The sequence below is a fragment of the Ambystoma mexicanum genome, chromosome 9 (genome assembly GCF_040938575.1).
Source record: "Ambystoma mexicanum isolate Mex_15411 chromosome 9, UKY_AmexF1_1, whole genome shotgun sequence".
NCBI classification, from domain to species: Eukaryota; Metazoa; Chordata; class Amphibia; order Caudata; family Ambystomatidae; genus Ambystoma; species Ambystoma mexicanum.
Window position 1 is genome coordinate 982,436 of NC_090931.1, and position 17,437 is coordinate 999,872.

Sequence of the window (17,437 nt, forward strand, 5' to 3'; positions counted from 1 at the left end):
AACCACTGCATGTACCAACCTCCCATTGGGAATAGTGTGCATGGTATACTTCTACCTTGTACTGAACTGACCTCTGTGTGTACACCTCCCATTGTGATGGTGTGTGTGGTATACTTCTACCGACTGACCTCTGCATGTAACAACCTCCTATTTGTGATGGTGTGCATAGTATACTTCTACCTTGTACTGAATGTACTGGACTGACCTCTACATGTACCAACCTCCTGTGTGTGATGGTGTTGTGGTATACTTCTACCTTGTACTGAACTGACCTCTGAGTGTACCAACCTCCCATTGATGATGGTATGCATGGTATACATCTAACTTGTACTTAACTGACCTCTGCGTGTTCCAACCTCTCTTTTGTGATGGTATGCATGGTATACTTTTACCTTGTATTGAGCTGACCTCTGCATGTACCAACCTCCCATTTGTGATGGTGCGCATGGTGTACTTCTACCTTGTACTGAATGTACTGAATTGACCTCTGTGTGTACCAACCTCTCATTTGTGATGGTGTTGTGGTATATTTTGACCTTGTATTGAACTGACCTCTGCGTGTACCAACCTCATATTGGTGATGGTGTGCGTGGTATACTTCTACCACATACTGAACTGACCTCTGTGTGTACCAACCTCCCATTGTGATGGTGTGCATGGTATACCTTTACCTTGTACTGAACTGACCTCTGTGTGTACGAACCTCCCATTGTGATGGTGTGCGTAGTACACTTCTACCTTGTACTGGATTTACTGGACTGACCTCTACATGTACCAACCTCCCATGTGTGATGGTGTTGTGGTATACTTCTACCTTGTACTGAACTGACCCCTGAGTGTACCAACCTCATATTGGTGATGGTGTGTGTTGTATACTTCTACAATGTACTGAAATGACCTCTGTGTGTACCAACCTCCAATTGGTGATGTGTGTGTGTGGTATACTTCTACCTTGTACTGTACTGACCTCTGCATGTACCAACCTCTCATTTGTGATGGTGTGTGTGGTATACTTTGACCTTGTATTGAACTGACCTCTGAGTGTACCAACCTCATATTGGTGATGGTGTGCTTGGTATACTTCTACCACGTACTGAACTGACCTCTGCGTGTTCCAACCTCTCTTTTGTGATGGTATGCATGGTGTACTTCTACCTTGTACTGAATATACTGAATTGACCTCTGTGTGTACCAACCTCTCATTTGTGATGGTGTTGTGGTATACTTTGACCTTGTATTGAACTGACCTCTGTGTGTACCAACCTCCCATTGTGATGGTGTGCATGGTATACTTCTACCTTGTACTGAATGTAATGAAATGACCTCTGTGTGTACCAACCTCCCATGTGTGATGGTGTTGTGGTATACTTCTACCTTGTACTGAACTGACCTCTGTGTGTACCAACCTCACATTATTGATGGTGTGTGTGGTATACTTCTACCTTGTACTGAACTGATCTCTGTGTGTAACAACCTCCCATTGTGATTGTGTGCATGGTATACTTCTACCTTGTACTGAATGTAATGAAATGACCTCTGTGTGTACCAACCTCCCATGTGTGATGGTGTTGTTGTATACTTCTACCTTGTACTGAACTGACCTCTGTGTGTAGCAACCTCCCATTGGTGATGGTGTGTGTGGTATCTTTCTACCTTGTACTGAACTGACCTCTGCATGTACCAACCACCCATTGGTGATGGTATTGTTGTATACTTTGACCTTGTATTGAACTGACCTCTGAGTGTACCAACCTCATATTGGTGATGGTGTGCTTGGTATACTTCTACCACATACTGAACTGACCTCTGCGTGTTCCAACCTCTCTTTTGTGATGGTGTGCATGGTGTACTTCTACCTTGTACTGAATATACTGAATTGACCTCTGTGTGTACCAACCTCTCATTTGTGATGGTGTTGTGGTATACTTTGACCTTGTATTGAACTGACCTCTGCGTGTACCAACCTCACATTGGTGATGGTGTGCTTAGTATACTTCTACCACGTACTGAACTGACCTCTGTGTGTACCAACCTCCCATTGTGATGGTGTGCATGGTATACTTCTACCTTGTACTGAATGTAATGAAATTATCTCTGTGTGTACCAACCTCCCATGTGTGATGGTGTTGTGGTATACTTCTACCTTGTACTGAACTGACCTCTGTGTGTACCAACCTCACATTATTGATGGTGTGTGTGGTATACTTCTACCTTGTACTGAACTGATCTCTGTGTGTAACAACCTCCCATTGTGATTGTGTGCATGGTATACTTCTACCACATACGGAACTGACCTCTGCATGTACCAACCTCCCATTTGGATAGTGTGCATGGTATACTTCTACCTTGTACTGAATGTACTGAACTGACCTCTGTGTGTACCAACCTCCCATGTGTGATGGTGTTGTTGTATACTTCTACCTTGTACTGAACTGACCTCTGCGTGTTCCAACCTCTCTTTTGTGATGGTATGCATGGTATACGTTTACCTTGTACTGAACTGACCTCTGCATGTACCAACCACCCATTGGTGATAGTGTGCGTGGTATACTTCTAACTTGTACTTAACTGACCTCTGCGTGTTCCAACCTCTCTTTTGTGATGGTATGCATGGTATACGTTTACCTTGTAATGAGCTGACCTCTGCATGTACCAACCTCCCATTTGAGATGTGTACATGGCATACTTCAACATACTTCTATCTTGCCTGGAACCTAAGTATTATATTTTACCACACACGGGTGGCTGAACCCAAAAGCACAACAAAAGTGTTTTTCTTTTTACAATAGGGAATACTAAGCCGACTAACTGTTCCTTGATAAGAAATAACTCTCCCAATGTGGAGGTCACACTAACCCTGGAGGTTCGCTGCTTATCTAAAAGGGCCAGGGGAGAAAGAACCGCCCTCGCTACTCGATAAGGGAATGTCCCCAAAACATGAACATGTTGTGCTTTTGGGTTCAAACCTTTCTTGTTGGTGGATAATAGCTACTGGGAATGTTAACTGGATTCCATGGCGGTAGTGTTGTACCTACACAGACACAGACACACTCTTGTGAAGGAACACACAATGCATGGTCATTATTATGTGGATTGCCAGGGATGGGAGGAGGGGATTTCATGGGAGTAAACGCCCAAGGGATGCTGGGAGACTCGAAGGGCTGAACCGCTCTAGGGCGGCACTCCAGTGGCCCTCCCACCCATGCTGGTCTGGGTGGGGGGGGCGGAGGGGATAACCACTGAGGTCGGCAATCTGGGGGTGCTACCGCTACAAACAAGCAAAGCAAAGGGGAGGGTAAAAGGCGTGCTCTTACATGATGATGTGGAACGGCCCCCCCAGCACAGTGTGTCCGAAGTATCTGGCAACTCCGACTCGCAGCACGTCTGGAATCTAAGAGCAGTGCATGGTTACTAACAGTCATGTGAACAATGACATGCAGCAAATCACCCCAAACATGCGTCTGCTTTACCTCCAGGAGCAATATTGCAACCGCCCCAAACACGCTGATCAGCTCTCCGACTAAGCGCGCGTGGTCTCCAGGCGTGGTGTAGGCTTCCTGGCAGGGGGGGAAAGGGAGCAGGGTTACACACCTAGAAGACACATTCCCCTGAATAAAGAGCTCTCCTCGCAATGATACGATCTATGTACACACGTGGGCTCTCTCCTTCACCCATATTCCGCCCTTTCCCATTCCATTGAAGCTTCCCTTTCTGTGTCCCTTCTGCTCCCACGGATGCACACACAGGGCCATGCAGGAGGCCACACCCTCTACCCCAGGACACCACCGCCGTATGACTCACTTTCACATACAGCTTCTTGGCTAATGAGACTGTCCTGAAATGGCCTGGATCATTGTCCTACGGCGTTCCTGGCCTGTGTCCGTGCATGGATGCATGTATGCTGCTAGTGCACACGAGGCATGCATGGATGCTGCTAGTGCACACGAGGCATGCATGGATGCTGCTAGTGCACACGAGGCATGCATTGATGCTGCTAGTGCACACGAGGCATGCATGGATGCTGCTAGTACACACGAGGCGTGCATGGATGCTGCTAGTACACAAGAGGCGTGCATGGATGCTGCTAGTACACACGAGGCATGCATGGATGCTGCTAGTACACACGAGGCGTGCATGGATGCTGCTAGTACACACAAGGCGTGCATGGATGCTGCTAGCACACATGAGGCGTGCATGGATGCTGCTAGTACACACGAGGCGTGCATGGATGCTGCTAGTACACACAAGGCGTGCATGGATGCTGCTAGCACACATGAGGCGTGCATGGATGCTGCTAGTACACACGAGGCGTGCATGGATGCTGCTAGTACACACGAGGCGTTCATGGATGCTGCTAGCACACATGAGGCATGCACGCATGCTGCTAGTACACACGAGGCGTGCATGGATGCTGCTAGCACACGAGGCATGCATGGATGCTGCTAGTGCACACGAGGCATGCATTGATGCTGCTAGCACACACGAGGCGTGCATTGATGATGCTAGCACACACGAGGCTTGCATTGTGGAAATCGATATAATATTGTGACCCCAATCGCATTGTTTAAATGTATGTTGGCCTACGCCAAGCTGTCTAAAGAACACTATGTACATAGGTTCCGCGGCAAGGTCTTGACCTTAATGTATTGTGTAAGCTGCCATTTTGGATCTAGCCGCCATTTTAGGTATTCTTGCAGTGTGGAAGTCACCCCGAATCACAAAATGGAGGCCGAATGACATTGCGAGTAAGACTTCGGCCATGGTGACCTCCGCACACGTGAATGAATAATATGTCCGCAGGCTACGTGTTAGGGTCATGAACTAAGACCCTGTCCTCTGTTCAACCTTTGTGTAAATATGTAACTGTATCAGCGGAACTGATCTAATGTATGTAAATTGTGTGTTTGACCTGGCTACGAACCCTAGCCATGGTTCCAAGAATGGTTAACTCGCAAGAGGGCTGGCCAATGTGGTACAAACTGTATAAAAACCCAAGCATCCCGATGATCGGTCTCTCCCACTTTCAGTGCGAACCTAACGTTGAAGGTTCGTGTGTTAGTCAGAGGGCCGAATAGCTATTCGCATGTCAATTGACTTTGATAACTTGGTAACTTTGTAACTTTGAAATAAAGCGCTTTATATGGTCCTTTGTAACCTGTGTTGGTGTGTTTCCATTTGGGCTTCCCGGCCTCATGTCAATTTCTCTGTTTCCACAGTTGGCGCCCGAATAGGGACCCTCAAGATTGATGCCGGATCATTGAAGGTTGACGCAGACTATCGAATCGGGATCGGACGGTGTGATTCTGCGGGCCCGACCGATCGAGACGCGATACCTCGGCAGCGCTGCACGATCCGATCCTTGGGCGATAGTCGTGCGGTCTGACACGGCATCTTGACGAGGGTCCAAATCCGAGGCGGGCAGATTTGCCGAAACCACTGAACGCAGGTAAAATTTGTTAGTTGAAGTCCTTTGAAAACCGTACGGTCCTCCTTAGGTTTGGTCAGGTGTAGTCGTGACCCGGCTCTTAATTTAACCCTGACAATTTGAATTTGGCGTATTGTATCTGCAGACACAATTATTGGACCAGGTAACACCAATTCTTTGAGAAATGCCTGGGAAATTGTCTAGCTGTTTTAGGGCTCTATTCCGCAGCGATCGACAATCTTTGGAATTTAGCCGTCCGGCACCACAGGAGGGGTCGCCGGCGTGTACTATGTACTGTAAGTATGGCATTGGTAGTATTGTATTTAATGACATTTGGCACAGACAGACCAGAAATGCCTCCGAATTTCAGTGGCCAATCAATGGTAGTTTTGAGATCCCCCGTATTGAATACTTAGAGTCGATCTTGCTTAAAAAGAAGGCTAGGCCAGCAGCCTTTGATGTGTTACAAAATTGGAAAAAGGAAGCATTACAGCAGCGTAAAAGTAGGGATAAACATGCACGACGTCATAAAACGAATGCCGAAAAGGCATTGTTATATGACAAGGAAAAACGATTAGATGAAACCCAGAAAATGGACAGAGCTTTTTCGCTCGGAGTCCAGAAAATGTACCCTTCTAAAGATTTCCATGTTTCCGAGGAGTTTATTGAGAAAATATTAAACGAACGGAGGCCTGATTCTTCAGCGCCACCTCCGTATGCTCCTGTTGTGGGCGCTCTTCCCATTCCTGCTATTGCTCCTATCGTTATTCCTACTCCTCTTGCACAGCCTACTACCCCTAGTTCCTTAGTTGTCGCTCCTCCGTCTATTTCGTCTGTTACATTACCTCTTTCCCCTGCACCCATGTTAGGTTCACCTACACTTTCGATTTCGGGGAGTCCTGTGTTTATTAAATCAGATCCTGGTGCAGGGTCGTAAATTGTGACTCGTAGTACTGTTCCTGCGGGCAGGAAACAGGAACTATTTGCTTGGGCTAAACATTGCATGGAAAAAGGTGATCAAACTGAGGTATTTTCAACATTGTCTAATTTGCACGATTTTCCCGAGAAAAACGTTTTTATTGAAGGACTGGGGATTCATTAAGGTGTAATGTGGGGTAGATTGCAGACTTCGGATCTCCCACAAGGGGTGAGAGATCTGAGCGCTTTGGCACTCTCAAGGGATACCGAACAGAAAGTATATGGACATGTTGATAGATTGTTTGAGTTTAGACAGGATTTTGAAAGATTACAAAATGAGGATGATGAGGACGATAGGATATATATGCAGAAACGGTTCCTTTCGTGCCGAAGATCAGCACCCGAGGAAGTACGGATCTGTACTAGAGATGCGGTTCGATGGATCTCGGATTCATCAATACCGCCGGATGAGGTATACGATACATATAGTCAATATACGGTAGAAATGCAAAGGAAGGTAATTCAAGTGATGGTACAGCACTTGCAGGAAGAATGTATAAGAAAGAAGGTTGGTTGCCCCACAGAGTTATTAGGTATTTGTAAAAGAGCTTTTTCGCCTGACACTTCCACAGCTGCTTTAGCGCTTGATTTGGCCTTATTGCTCAGTAAGCGGTCGGAGGTCCCTATATCTCAGTTGCCTATGAGAGAGGTCCCTCCGACCCTTGTCCCAAAAGTAGAAATCCCCGCCAACGCGGCGACTGGTGCTCCCGCGGTGGATATCCCAGCGCACTACGTATCACAGTTTGTTCACGTCCCGTTCTCTCGACAGGAAGTGAACACGATCAGACAATCAGTCCCTGATATTAGGAAGAACCCGACAGGGTTTTATAAAGAAATAGAATCCGTTTTGCAGTCTTCCGTGTTCACCTTAAGTGACATGGATTTATTGTTCCCAGTGCTTTTACCTGTTGATGTATGGAAGCAGGTACGGACAGTAGATGATGTGCCGGGGTTAGGGGATACATGGGTAAATCTAACTAGAATAGATGGGGAACGACCAGCTGGTGAGAAACCACCACAGGTAATACTCACTTTACCTGATAGAATAGTTGCCAAATTGAAAACTATAATTCCAGAAAAAAGGATTATTTGGGACAAGCTTACGGCCTGTGTCCAAGGAAAAACTGAAGGTACCACTGAATTCTTTATTAGGTTTGAACAGGTGTTCTCCGACTTCAGTGGACAGGATTTGGGTACAGAGTCGGGAAAGAGGTTGTTTGTGGACAAATTTGTGCGTGGATTGTTGCCCGACATCCAGTCACAAATTATGTCCTCAGAGAGCGCTTGGCAGGCAAAATCTCAGTCAGAGGTTTTGCATATGGCTCAGTATTATGAGAATCGGGTTAATAACGAAAAAGAGAAAATCGAAAAAAGAAGGGGTGACCTAAAGACTAAGGTATTGTTGCAGCAAATTGTCAGGCACCCCAGAGGAGGTACGACACAAACTAGAGGTCAGTACATTCCAAGAGGAAATACTCCTCTAAATTCTATAAATATTAATCAGTGTGCTTATTGCCGCCAGGAAGGTCACTGGCGAGCACAGTGCCCTGCCCTCCGTCAGAGGTCAGGAGGCACATTCGGAGGTATGGGTAGGCGACCACGGGGCCGCCCTGGAGCAGGGGGTCCTGATAGGGGTCAGCTTCTACGAGATCCCCAGCAACCTTTTTCACAGGAAAATCAGACTTCGAGTATGGACTCGAGAAATATATTTGATCACCCTTCCGCCGTCTATCTTTCTGAGGAACTTCCCTTTGATGAAGTTCTGCCTTACTAGGATTGCCCGAAGCAGCGTTTGGAACCTTTACCTATTCCCGTTATTCAGAAGGGCCCCTATGTTGAATTATTGGTGGGGAATAGGAAACATCAGTTCTTGATCGACACTGGAGCGCAGAAGTGCTCCATTGACCATTCTCGGGTTCCAAACATTCCCCTGTCAGGGCAAACAAACGTTTCTATAGGGTTCTCTGGTATACCAACTGTTTGTCCGGTCTCTGCGCCGGTATCCGTTTCTTTGGGCCCTTTTACAGACCAGTGCCCTTTTCTTCTTACTTCAAACTGTGGAGAAAACTTGCTGGGGTTGAATTTGTTGAAGAAACTGAATGCAGTGATCCATTGTACCCCTGACGGAATAAGATTGACAGTTTCACCACAGCAACCTTTTAACTCCCAGTACTTGACCCGACCTCTACCTCCCGAGTTCGGTATTGTCCCGGAATGTTTGTGGGCAATAGACGACAATGATGTCGGAATATTGCACGTTGAGCCCGTTAAGATAGTCTTGAAACATGGGGTTAAACTACCGCGCATTCCGCAATATAAAATTTCAGTTGAGGGCGAGCGCGCTCTGAAATGCATTGTCTCCGATTTTGTACATCGTGGAGTGATCGAAGAGATTACAGGTAGCTTATGTAATAGTCCGATCTTACCGGTATATAAGAAAGGCGACAATGCAATTCCGTACCGGTTTATAATAGATCTTCGTGCTATTAACCGGGTAGTGGCCCCACAATTTCCAATCGTGCCGGATGTAACAACAATCTTAACAATGATCCCTGCTACGGCTACGCACTTCAGTGTCATAGATTTGAAAAACGCCTTCTTTAGTATTCCGATACACAAGGAAAGCAGGTATTTGTTTGCGTTCACCTTGGGGGGACGCTCATTTACATTTACAAGGGCACCTCAAGGGTATACTGAAAGTCCTAGTATCTATAGTAGAGCCTTAAAAGAGCAGCTCGACACCCTTGAACTGCCACCTACTTGCACGCTGCTTCAATATGTAGACGATTTGCTCCTAGCTGCAGACTCTGAGAAAGCTTGTAAAGAAGGCACTATATTGTTGCTTGTTCATTTAGCTGAACATGGACACAAAGCTTCACTTAAGAAATTTCAATATTGTTGCCAGGAGGTTGCCTATTTAGGCTACCTCCTGTCAAAGGAGGGGAGAAGATTGACACCTGAACGAATAAAACACATTTCTGGCATGTCTGTCCCAAAAACACAGAAGGAAGTCAGAGCCCTGAGCACACACGAGGCGTGCATGGATGCTGCTAGTACACACGAGGCGTGCATTGATGATGCTAGCACACAAGAGGCTTGCATGTATGCTGCTAGTACACACGAGGCGGGCATGGATGCTGCTAGCACACACGAGGCGTGCATGGATGCTGCTAGTACACACGAGGCGTGCATTGATGATGCTAGCGCACACGAGGCGTGCATGGATGCTGCTAGTACACACGAGGCGTGCATGGATGCTGCTAGCACACACGAGGCGTGCATGGATGCTGCTAGTACACACAAGGCGTGCATGGATGGTGCTAGCACACATGAGGCATGCATGGATGCTGCTAGTGCACACGAGGCATGCATTGATGCTGTTAGCGCACACGAGGCTTGCATGGATGCTGCTAGTGCACACGAGGCTTGCATGGATGCTGCTAGCACACACGAGGCGTGCATGGATGCTGCTAGTACACACGAGGCGTGCATGGATGCTGCTAGCACACATGAGGCATGCACGCATGCTGCTAGCACACATGAGGCATGCATGGATGCTGCTAGTGCACACAAGGCATGCATTGATGCTGTTAGTGCACACGAGGCTTGCATGGATGCTGCTAGTGCACACGAGGCTTGCATGGATGCTGCTAGTACACACGAGGCGTGCATGGATGCTGCTAGTACACACGAGGCGTGCATGGATGCTGCTAGCACACATGAGGCATGCACGCATGCTGCTAGCACACATGAGGCATGCATGGATGCTGCTAGTGCACACGAGGCATGCATTGATGCTGCTAGCACACACGAGGCGTGCATTGATGATGCTAGCACACACGAGGCTTGCATGTATGCTGCTAGTACACACGAGGCGTGCATGGATGCTGCTAGCACACACGAGGCGTGCATGGATGCTGCTAGTACACACGAGGCGTGCATGGATGCTGCTAGCACACACGAGGCGTGCATGGATGCTGCTAGTACACACGAGGCGGGCATGGATGCTGCTAGCACACATGAGGCATGCACGCATGCTGCTAGCACACATGAGGCATGCATGGATGCTGCTAGTGCACACGAGGCATGCATGGATGCTGCTAGTGCACACGAGGCATGCATTGATGCTGCTAGCACACACGAGGCGTGCATTGATGATGCTAGTGCACACGAGGCGTGCATGGATGCTGCTAGTACACACGAGGCGTGCATGGATGCTGCTAGCACACACGAGGCGTGCATGGATGCTGCTAGTACACACGAGGCGTGCATGGATGCTGCTAGCACACATGAGGCATGCACGCATGCTGCTAGCACACATGAGGCATGCATGGATGCTGCTAGTGCACACGAGGCATGCATTGATGCTGTTAGCGCACACGAGGCTTGCATGGATGCTGCTAGTGCACACGAGGCTTGCATGGATGCTGCTAGCACACACGAGGCGTGCATGGATGCTGCTAGTACACGCGAGGCGTGCATGGATGCTGCTAGCACACATGAGGCATGCACGCATGCTGCTAGCACACATGAGGCATGCATGGATGCTGCTAGTGCACACAAGGCATGCATTGATGCTGTTAGTGCACACAAGGCTTGCATGGATGCTGCTAGTGCACACGAGGCTTGCATGGATGCTGCTAGTACACACGAGGCGTGCATGGATGCTGCTAGTACACACGAGGCGTGCATGGATGCTGCTAGCACACATGAGGCATGCACGCATGCTGCTAGCACACATGAGGCATGCATGGATGCTGCTAGTGCACACGAGGCATGCATTGATGCTGCTAGCACACACAAGGCGTGCATTGATGATGCTAGCACACACGAGGCTTGCATGTATGCTGCTAGTACACACGAGGCGTGCATGGATGCTGCTAGCACACACGAGGCGTGCATGGATGCTGCTAGTACACACGAGGCGTACATGGATGCTGCTAGCACACACGAGGCATGCATGGATGCTGCTAGTACACACGAGGCGGGCATGGATGCTGCTAGCACACATGAGGCATGCACGCATGCTGCTAGCACACATGAGGCATGCATGGATGCTGCTAGTGCACACGAGGCATGCATGGATGCTGCTAGTGCACACGAGGCATGCATTGATGCTGCTAGCACACACGAGGCGTGCATTGATGATGCTAGCACACACGAGGCTTGCATGTATGCTGCTAGTACACACGAGGCGTGCATGTATGCTGCTAGCACACACGAGGCGTGCATGGATGCTGCTAGCACACACGAGGCGTGCATGGATGCTGCTAGCACACACGAGGCATGCATGGATGCTGCTAGTACACATGAGGCGTGCATGGATGCTGCTAGCACACATGAGGCATGCACGCATGCTGCTAGCACACATGAGGCATGCATGGATGCTGCTAGTGCACACAAGGCATGCATTGATGCTGTTAGTGCACACGAGGCTTGCATGGATGCTGCTAGTGCACACGAGGCTTGCATGGATGCTGCTAGTACACATGAGGCGTGCATGGATGCTGCTAGTACACACGAGGCGTGCATGGATGCTGCTAGTACACACGAGGCGTGCATGGATGCTGCTAGTACACACAAGGCATGCGTGGATGCTGCTAGTACAAACGAGGTGTGCGTGGATGATGCTAGTTTGACAGGGCATGAGTGGATGCTGCTAGTATGCACGAGGCGTGTATGGATGATTCTAGTACACACGAGGTGTGCATGTATGCTGCTAGCACACATGAGGTGTGCAATGATGCTGCTAGTACACACAAGGCGTGCATGGCTGCTGCAAGTACACACAAGGCATGCATGGGTACTGCTTGTACACACAAGGTGTGCATGGATGCTGCATGGATGCTGCTAATACACACGAGGCATGCGTGGATGCTGCTAGTACACACGAGGCACGCGTGGATGGTGCTAGTACTCATAAGGCATGCATGGATGCTGCTAGTACACAGAATGCATGCATGGTGCTGCTAGTATACAAGATGTATATGGATGCTGCTAGTACACACGAGGTGTGCATGGATGCTGCATGGATGCTGCTAGTACACACGAGGCATGCATGGATGCTGCTAGCACACAGGATGCATGCATGGATGCTGCATGGATGCTGCTTGTATGCACAAGGGCCGCATGGATGCGGCTAGTATGCACGAGGCATGCATGGATGCAGCTAGTGCGCATGAGGTGTGTATGGATGCTGCGTGGATTCTGCTAGTACACACAAGGCATGCGTGGATGCTGCTAGTATTCACAAGGCATGCGTGGATGCTGCCATTATGCATGAGGCATACATGGATGCTGCTGGTACGCACATGGTGTTTAAGGATGCCGCTAGTACACTTGAGGAATGCTTGGATACTGTCCAGTATGCACAAGGTGTGCATGGATGCTGCTAGTATGCATGAGATGTGCATGGATGATGCTAGTCCACACGAGGCATGCATGGATGCTGCTAGTAGACACAATGTGTGCATGGATGCAGCTAGCACACATGAGGCATGCATGGATGCTGCATGGATGCTGCTAGTATGCACGAGGCATGCATGGATGTTGCTAGTATCCACGAGGTATGCATGGATGCTGCATGGATGCTGCTAGTATGCACGAGGCATGCATGGATGCTGCTAGTACACGCAAGGCATGCATGGATGCTGCATGGATGCTGCTAGTACACACGAGGTATGCATGGATGCTGGTAGTACACACAAGGTGTGCATGGATGCTGCATGGATGTTGCTAGTATCCACGAGGCATGCATGGATGCTGATAGTACACATGATGCATGCATGGATGCTGCATGGATGATGCTAGTACACACAAAGTGTGCATGGATGCTGCTAGTATGCACAAGGCATGTATGGATGCTGCTAGCACACATGAGGCATGCACGCATGCTGCTAGCACACATGAGGCATGCATGGATGCTGCTAGTGCACACGAGGCATGCATTGATGCTGCTAGCACACACGAGGCGTGCATTGATGATGCTAGCACACACGAGGCTTGCATGTATGCTGCTAGTACACACGAGGCGTGCATGGATGCTGCTAGCACACACAAACGTGCATGGATGCTGCTAGTACACACGAGGCGTGCATGGATGCTGCTAGCACACACGAGGCGTGCATGGATGCTGCTAGTACACACGAGGCGGGCATGGATGCTGCTAGCACACATGAGGCATGCACGCATGCTGCTAGCACACATGAGGCATGCATGGATGCTGCTAGTGCACACGAGGCATGCATGGATGCTGCTAGTGCACACGAGGCATGCATTGATGCTGCTAGCACACACGAGGCATGCATTGATGCTGCTAGCACACACGAGGCGTGCATTGATGATGCTAGCACACACGAGGCTTGCATGTATGCTGCTAGTACACACGAGGCGTGCATGGATGCTGCTAGCACACACAAGGCGTGCATGGATGCTGCTAGTACACACGAGGCGTGCATGGATGCTGCTAGCACACACGAGGCATGCATGGATGCTGCTAGTACACACGAGGCGGGCATGGATGCTGCTAGCACACATGAGGCATGCACGCATGCTGCTAGCACACATGAGGCATGCATGGATGCTGCTAGTGCACACGAGGCATGCATGGATGCTGCTAGTGCACACGAGGCATGCATTGATGCTGCTAGCACACACGAGGCGTGCATTGATGATGCTAGTGCACACGAGGCGTGCATGTATGCTGCTAGTACACACGAGGCGTGCATGTATGCTGCTAGCACACACGAGGCGTGCATGGATGCTGCTAGCACACACGAGGCGTGCATGGATGCTGCTAGTACACACGAGGCGTGCATGGATGCTGCTAGCACACACGAGGCGTGCATGGATGCTGCTAGTACACACGAGGCGTGCATGGATGCTGCTAGCACACATGAGGCGTGCATGGATGCTGCTAGTACACACGAGGCGTGCATGGATGATGCTAGCACACACGAGGCGTGCATGGATGCTGCTAGTACACACGAGGCGTGCATGGATGCTGCTAGCACACATGAGGCATGCACGCATGCTGCTAGCACACATGAGGCATGCATGGATGCTGCTAGTGCACACGAGGCATGCATTGATGCTGCTAGCACACACGAGGCGTGCATTGATGATGCAAGCACACACGAGGCTTGCATGTATGCTGCTAGTACACACGAGGCGTGCATGGATGCTGCTAGTACACACGAGGCGTGCATGGATGTTGCTAGTACACACGAGGCGTGCATGGATGCTGCTAGCACACACGAGGCGTGCATGGATGCTGCTAGTACACACGAGGCGTGCATGGATGCTGCTAGCACACATGAGGCATGCACACATGCTGCTAGCACACATGAGGCATGCATGGATGCTGCTAGTGCACACGAGGCATGCATTGATGCTGCTAGCACACACGAGGCGTGCATTGATGATGCTAGCACACACGAGGCTTGCATGTATGCTGCTAGTACACACGAGGCGTGCATGGATGCTGCTAGCACACACGAGGCGTGCATGGATGCTGCTAGTACACACGAGGCGTGCATGGATGCTGCTAGCACACACGAGGCGTGCATGGATGCTGCTAGTACACATGAGGCGTGCATGGATGCTGCTAGCACACATGAGGCATGCACGCATGCTGCTAGCACACATGAGGCATGCATGGATGCTGCTAGTGCACACAAGGCATGCATTGATGCTGTTAGTGCACACGAGGCTTGCATGGATGCTGCTAGTGCACACGAGGCTTGCATGGATGCTGCTAGTACACATGAGGCGTGCATGGATGCTGCTAGTACACACGAGGCGTGCATGGATGCTGCTAGTACACACGAGGCGTGCATGGATGCTGCTAGTACACACAAGGCATGCGTGGATGCTGCTAGTACAAACGAGGTGTGCGTGGATGATGCTAGTTTGACAGGGCATGAGTGGATGCTGCTAGTATGCACGAGGCGTGTATGGATGATGCTAGTACACACGAGGTGTGCATGTATGCTGCTAGCACACATGAGGTGTGCAATGATGCTGCTAGTACACACAAGGCGTGCATGGCTGCTGCAAGTACACACGAGGCATGCATGGGTACTGCTTGTACACACAAGGCGTGCATGGATGCTGCATGGATGCTGCTAATACACACAAGGCATGCGTGGATGCTGCTAGTACACACGAGGCACACGTGGATGGTGCTAGTACTCATAAGGCATGCATGGATGCTGCTAGTACACAGAATGCATGCATGGTGCTGCTAGTATACAAGATGTATATGGATGCTGCTAGTACACACGAGGTGTGCATGGATGCTGCATGGATGCTGCTAGTACACACGAGGCATGCATGGATGCTGCTAGCACACAGGATGCATGCATGGATGCTGCATGGATGCTGCTTGTATGCACAAGGGCCGCATGGATGCGGCTAGTATGCACGAGGCATGCATGGATGCAGCTAGTGCGCATGAGGTGTGTATGGATGCTGCGTGGATTCTGCTAGTACACACAAGGCATGCGTGGATGCTGCTAGTATTCACAAGGCATGCGTGGATGCTGCCATTATGCATGAGGCATACATGGATGCTGCTGGTACGCACATGGTGTTTAAGGATGCCGCTAGTACACTTGAGGCATGCTTGGATACTGTCCAGTATGCACAAGGTGTGCATGGATGCTGCTAGTATGCATGAGATGTGCATGGATGCTGCTAGTCCACACGAGGCATGCATGGATGCTGCTAGTAGACACAATGTGTGCATGGATGCTGCTAGTAAACATGAGGCGTGCATGGATGCTGCTAGTACGCACATGGTGTTTAAGGATGCTGCTTGTACACACGCGGCGTGCGTGGATGCTGTTAGTACACTTGAGGCATGCTTGGATACTGTCCAGTATGCACAAGGTGTGCATGGATGGTGCTAGTACGCATGAGATGTGCATGGATGCTGCTAGTACACACGAGGCATACATGGATGCTGCTAGTAGACACAATGTGTGCATGGATGCAGCTAGCACACATGAGGCATGCATGGATGCTGCATGGATGCTGCTAGTATGCACGAGGCATGCATGGATGCTGCTAGTACACGCAAGGCATGCATGGATGCTGCATGGATGCTGCTAGTACACACGAGGTATGCATGGATGCTGGTAGTACACACAAGGTGTGCATGGATGCTGCATGGATGTTGCTAGTATCCACGAGGCATGCATGGATGCTGATAGTACACATGATGCATGCATGGATGCTGCATGGATGATGCTAGTACACACAAAGTGTGCATGGATGCTGCTAGTATGCACAAGGCATGTATGGATGCTGCTAGTACACAAGAGGCATGTATGGCTGCTGCTAGCACACAAGAGGCATGCATGTATGCTGCAGAGATGCTGCTAGTACACATGCGGAGTGCTTGGATGTTGCTAGTACACATGAAGCGTTCATGGATGCTGCTAGTACACACAAGGCATGCATGGATGCTGCAAGTACACAGGAGGCATGTATGGATGCTGCTAGTATGAACGAGGTGTGCATGGATGCTGCTAGTACGCATGAGATGTGCATGGATGCTGCTAGTACATACAAGGCGTGCATGGATGCTGTTAGTACACACAGGGTGTGCATGGATGCTGCATGGATGTTGCTAGTACACACGAGGCGTGCATGGATGCTGCATAGATGATACTAGTACACATGAGGCATGTATGGGTGCTGCTAGCACACACGAGGTGTGCATGGATGCTGCTAGTGCACACAAGGCATGCATGGATGCAGTTAGTATGCATGAGGTGTGCATGGGTGCTGCATGGATTCTGCTAGTACACACGAGGCGTGTATGGATGCTGCTAGTATACACGAGGCGTGCATGGATGCTGCTAGCACACACAAGGCATGCATGGATGCTGCATGGATGCTGCTAGTACACACAATGTGTGCATGGATGCTGCATGAATGCGGCTAATACACATGAGGCATGCGTGTATGCCACTAGTACACACGAGGCATGCGTGGATGCTGCTAGTATGCACAAGACATACTTGGATG

General features: G+C 49.7%; 1 protein-coding gene across 1 annotated transcript in view; it reads right to left on the reverse strand.

Annotated features, from left to right (window-relative positions):
• The window catches only part of LOC138487597 (transient receptor potential cation channel subfamily V member 6-like), a 629,667-nt gene that overhangs the window by 138,955 nt on the left and 473,275 nt on the right, over nucleotides 1-17,437 (reverse strand). Inside the window, exons 9-10 of the mRNA XM_069614064.1 lie at nucleotides 3,471-3,557; nucleotides 3,315-3,391 (exon numbers count right to left, since the gene is read on the reverse strand). Of these exons, the coding sequence (XP_069470165.1) occupies nucleotides 3,315-3,391; nucleotides 3,471-3,557 (164 nt within the window). The remainder of the gene's footprint in view (nucleotides 1-3,314; nucleotides 3,392-3,470; nucleotides 3,558-17,437) is intronic.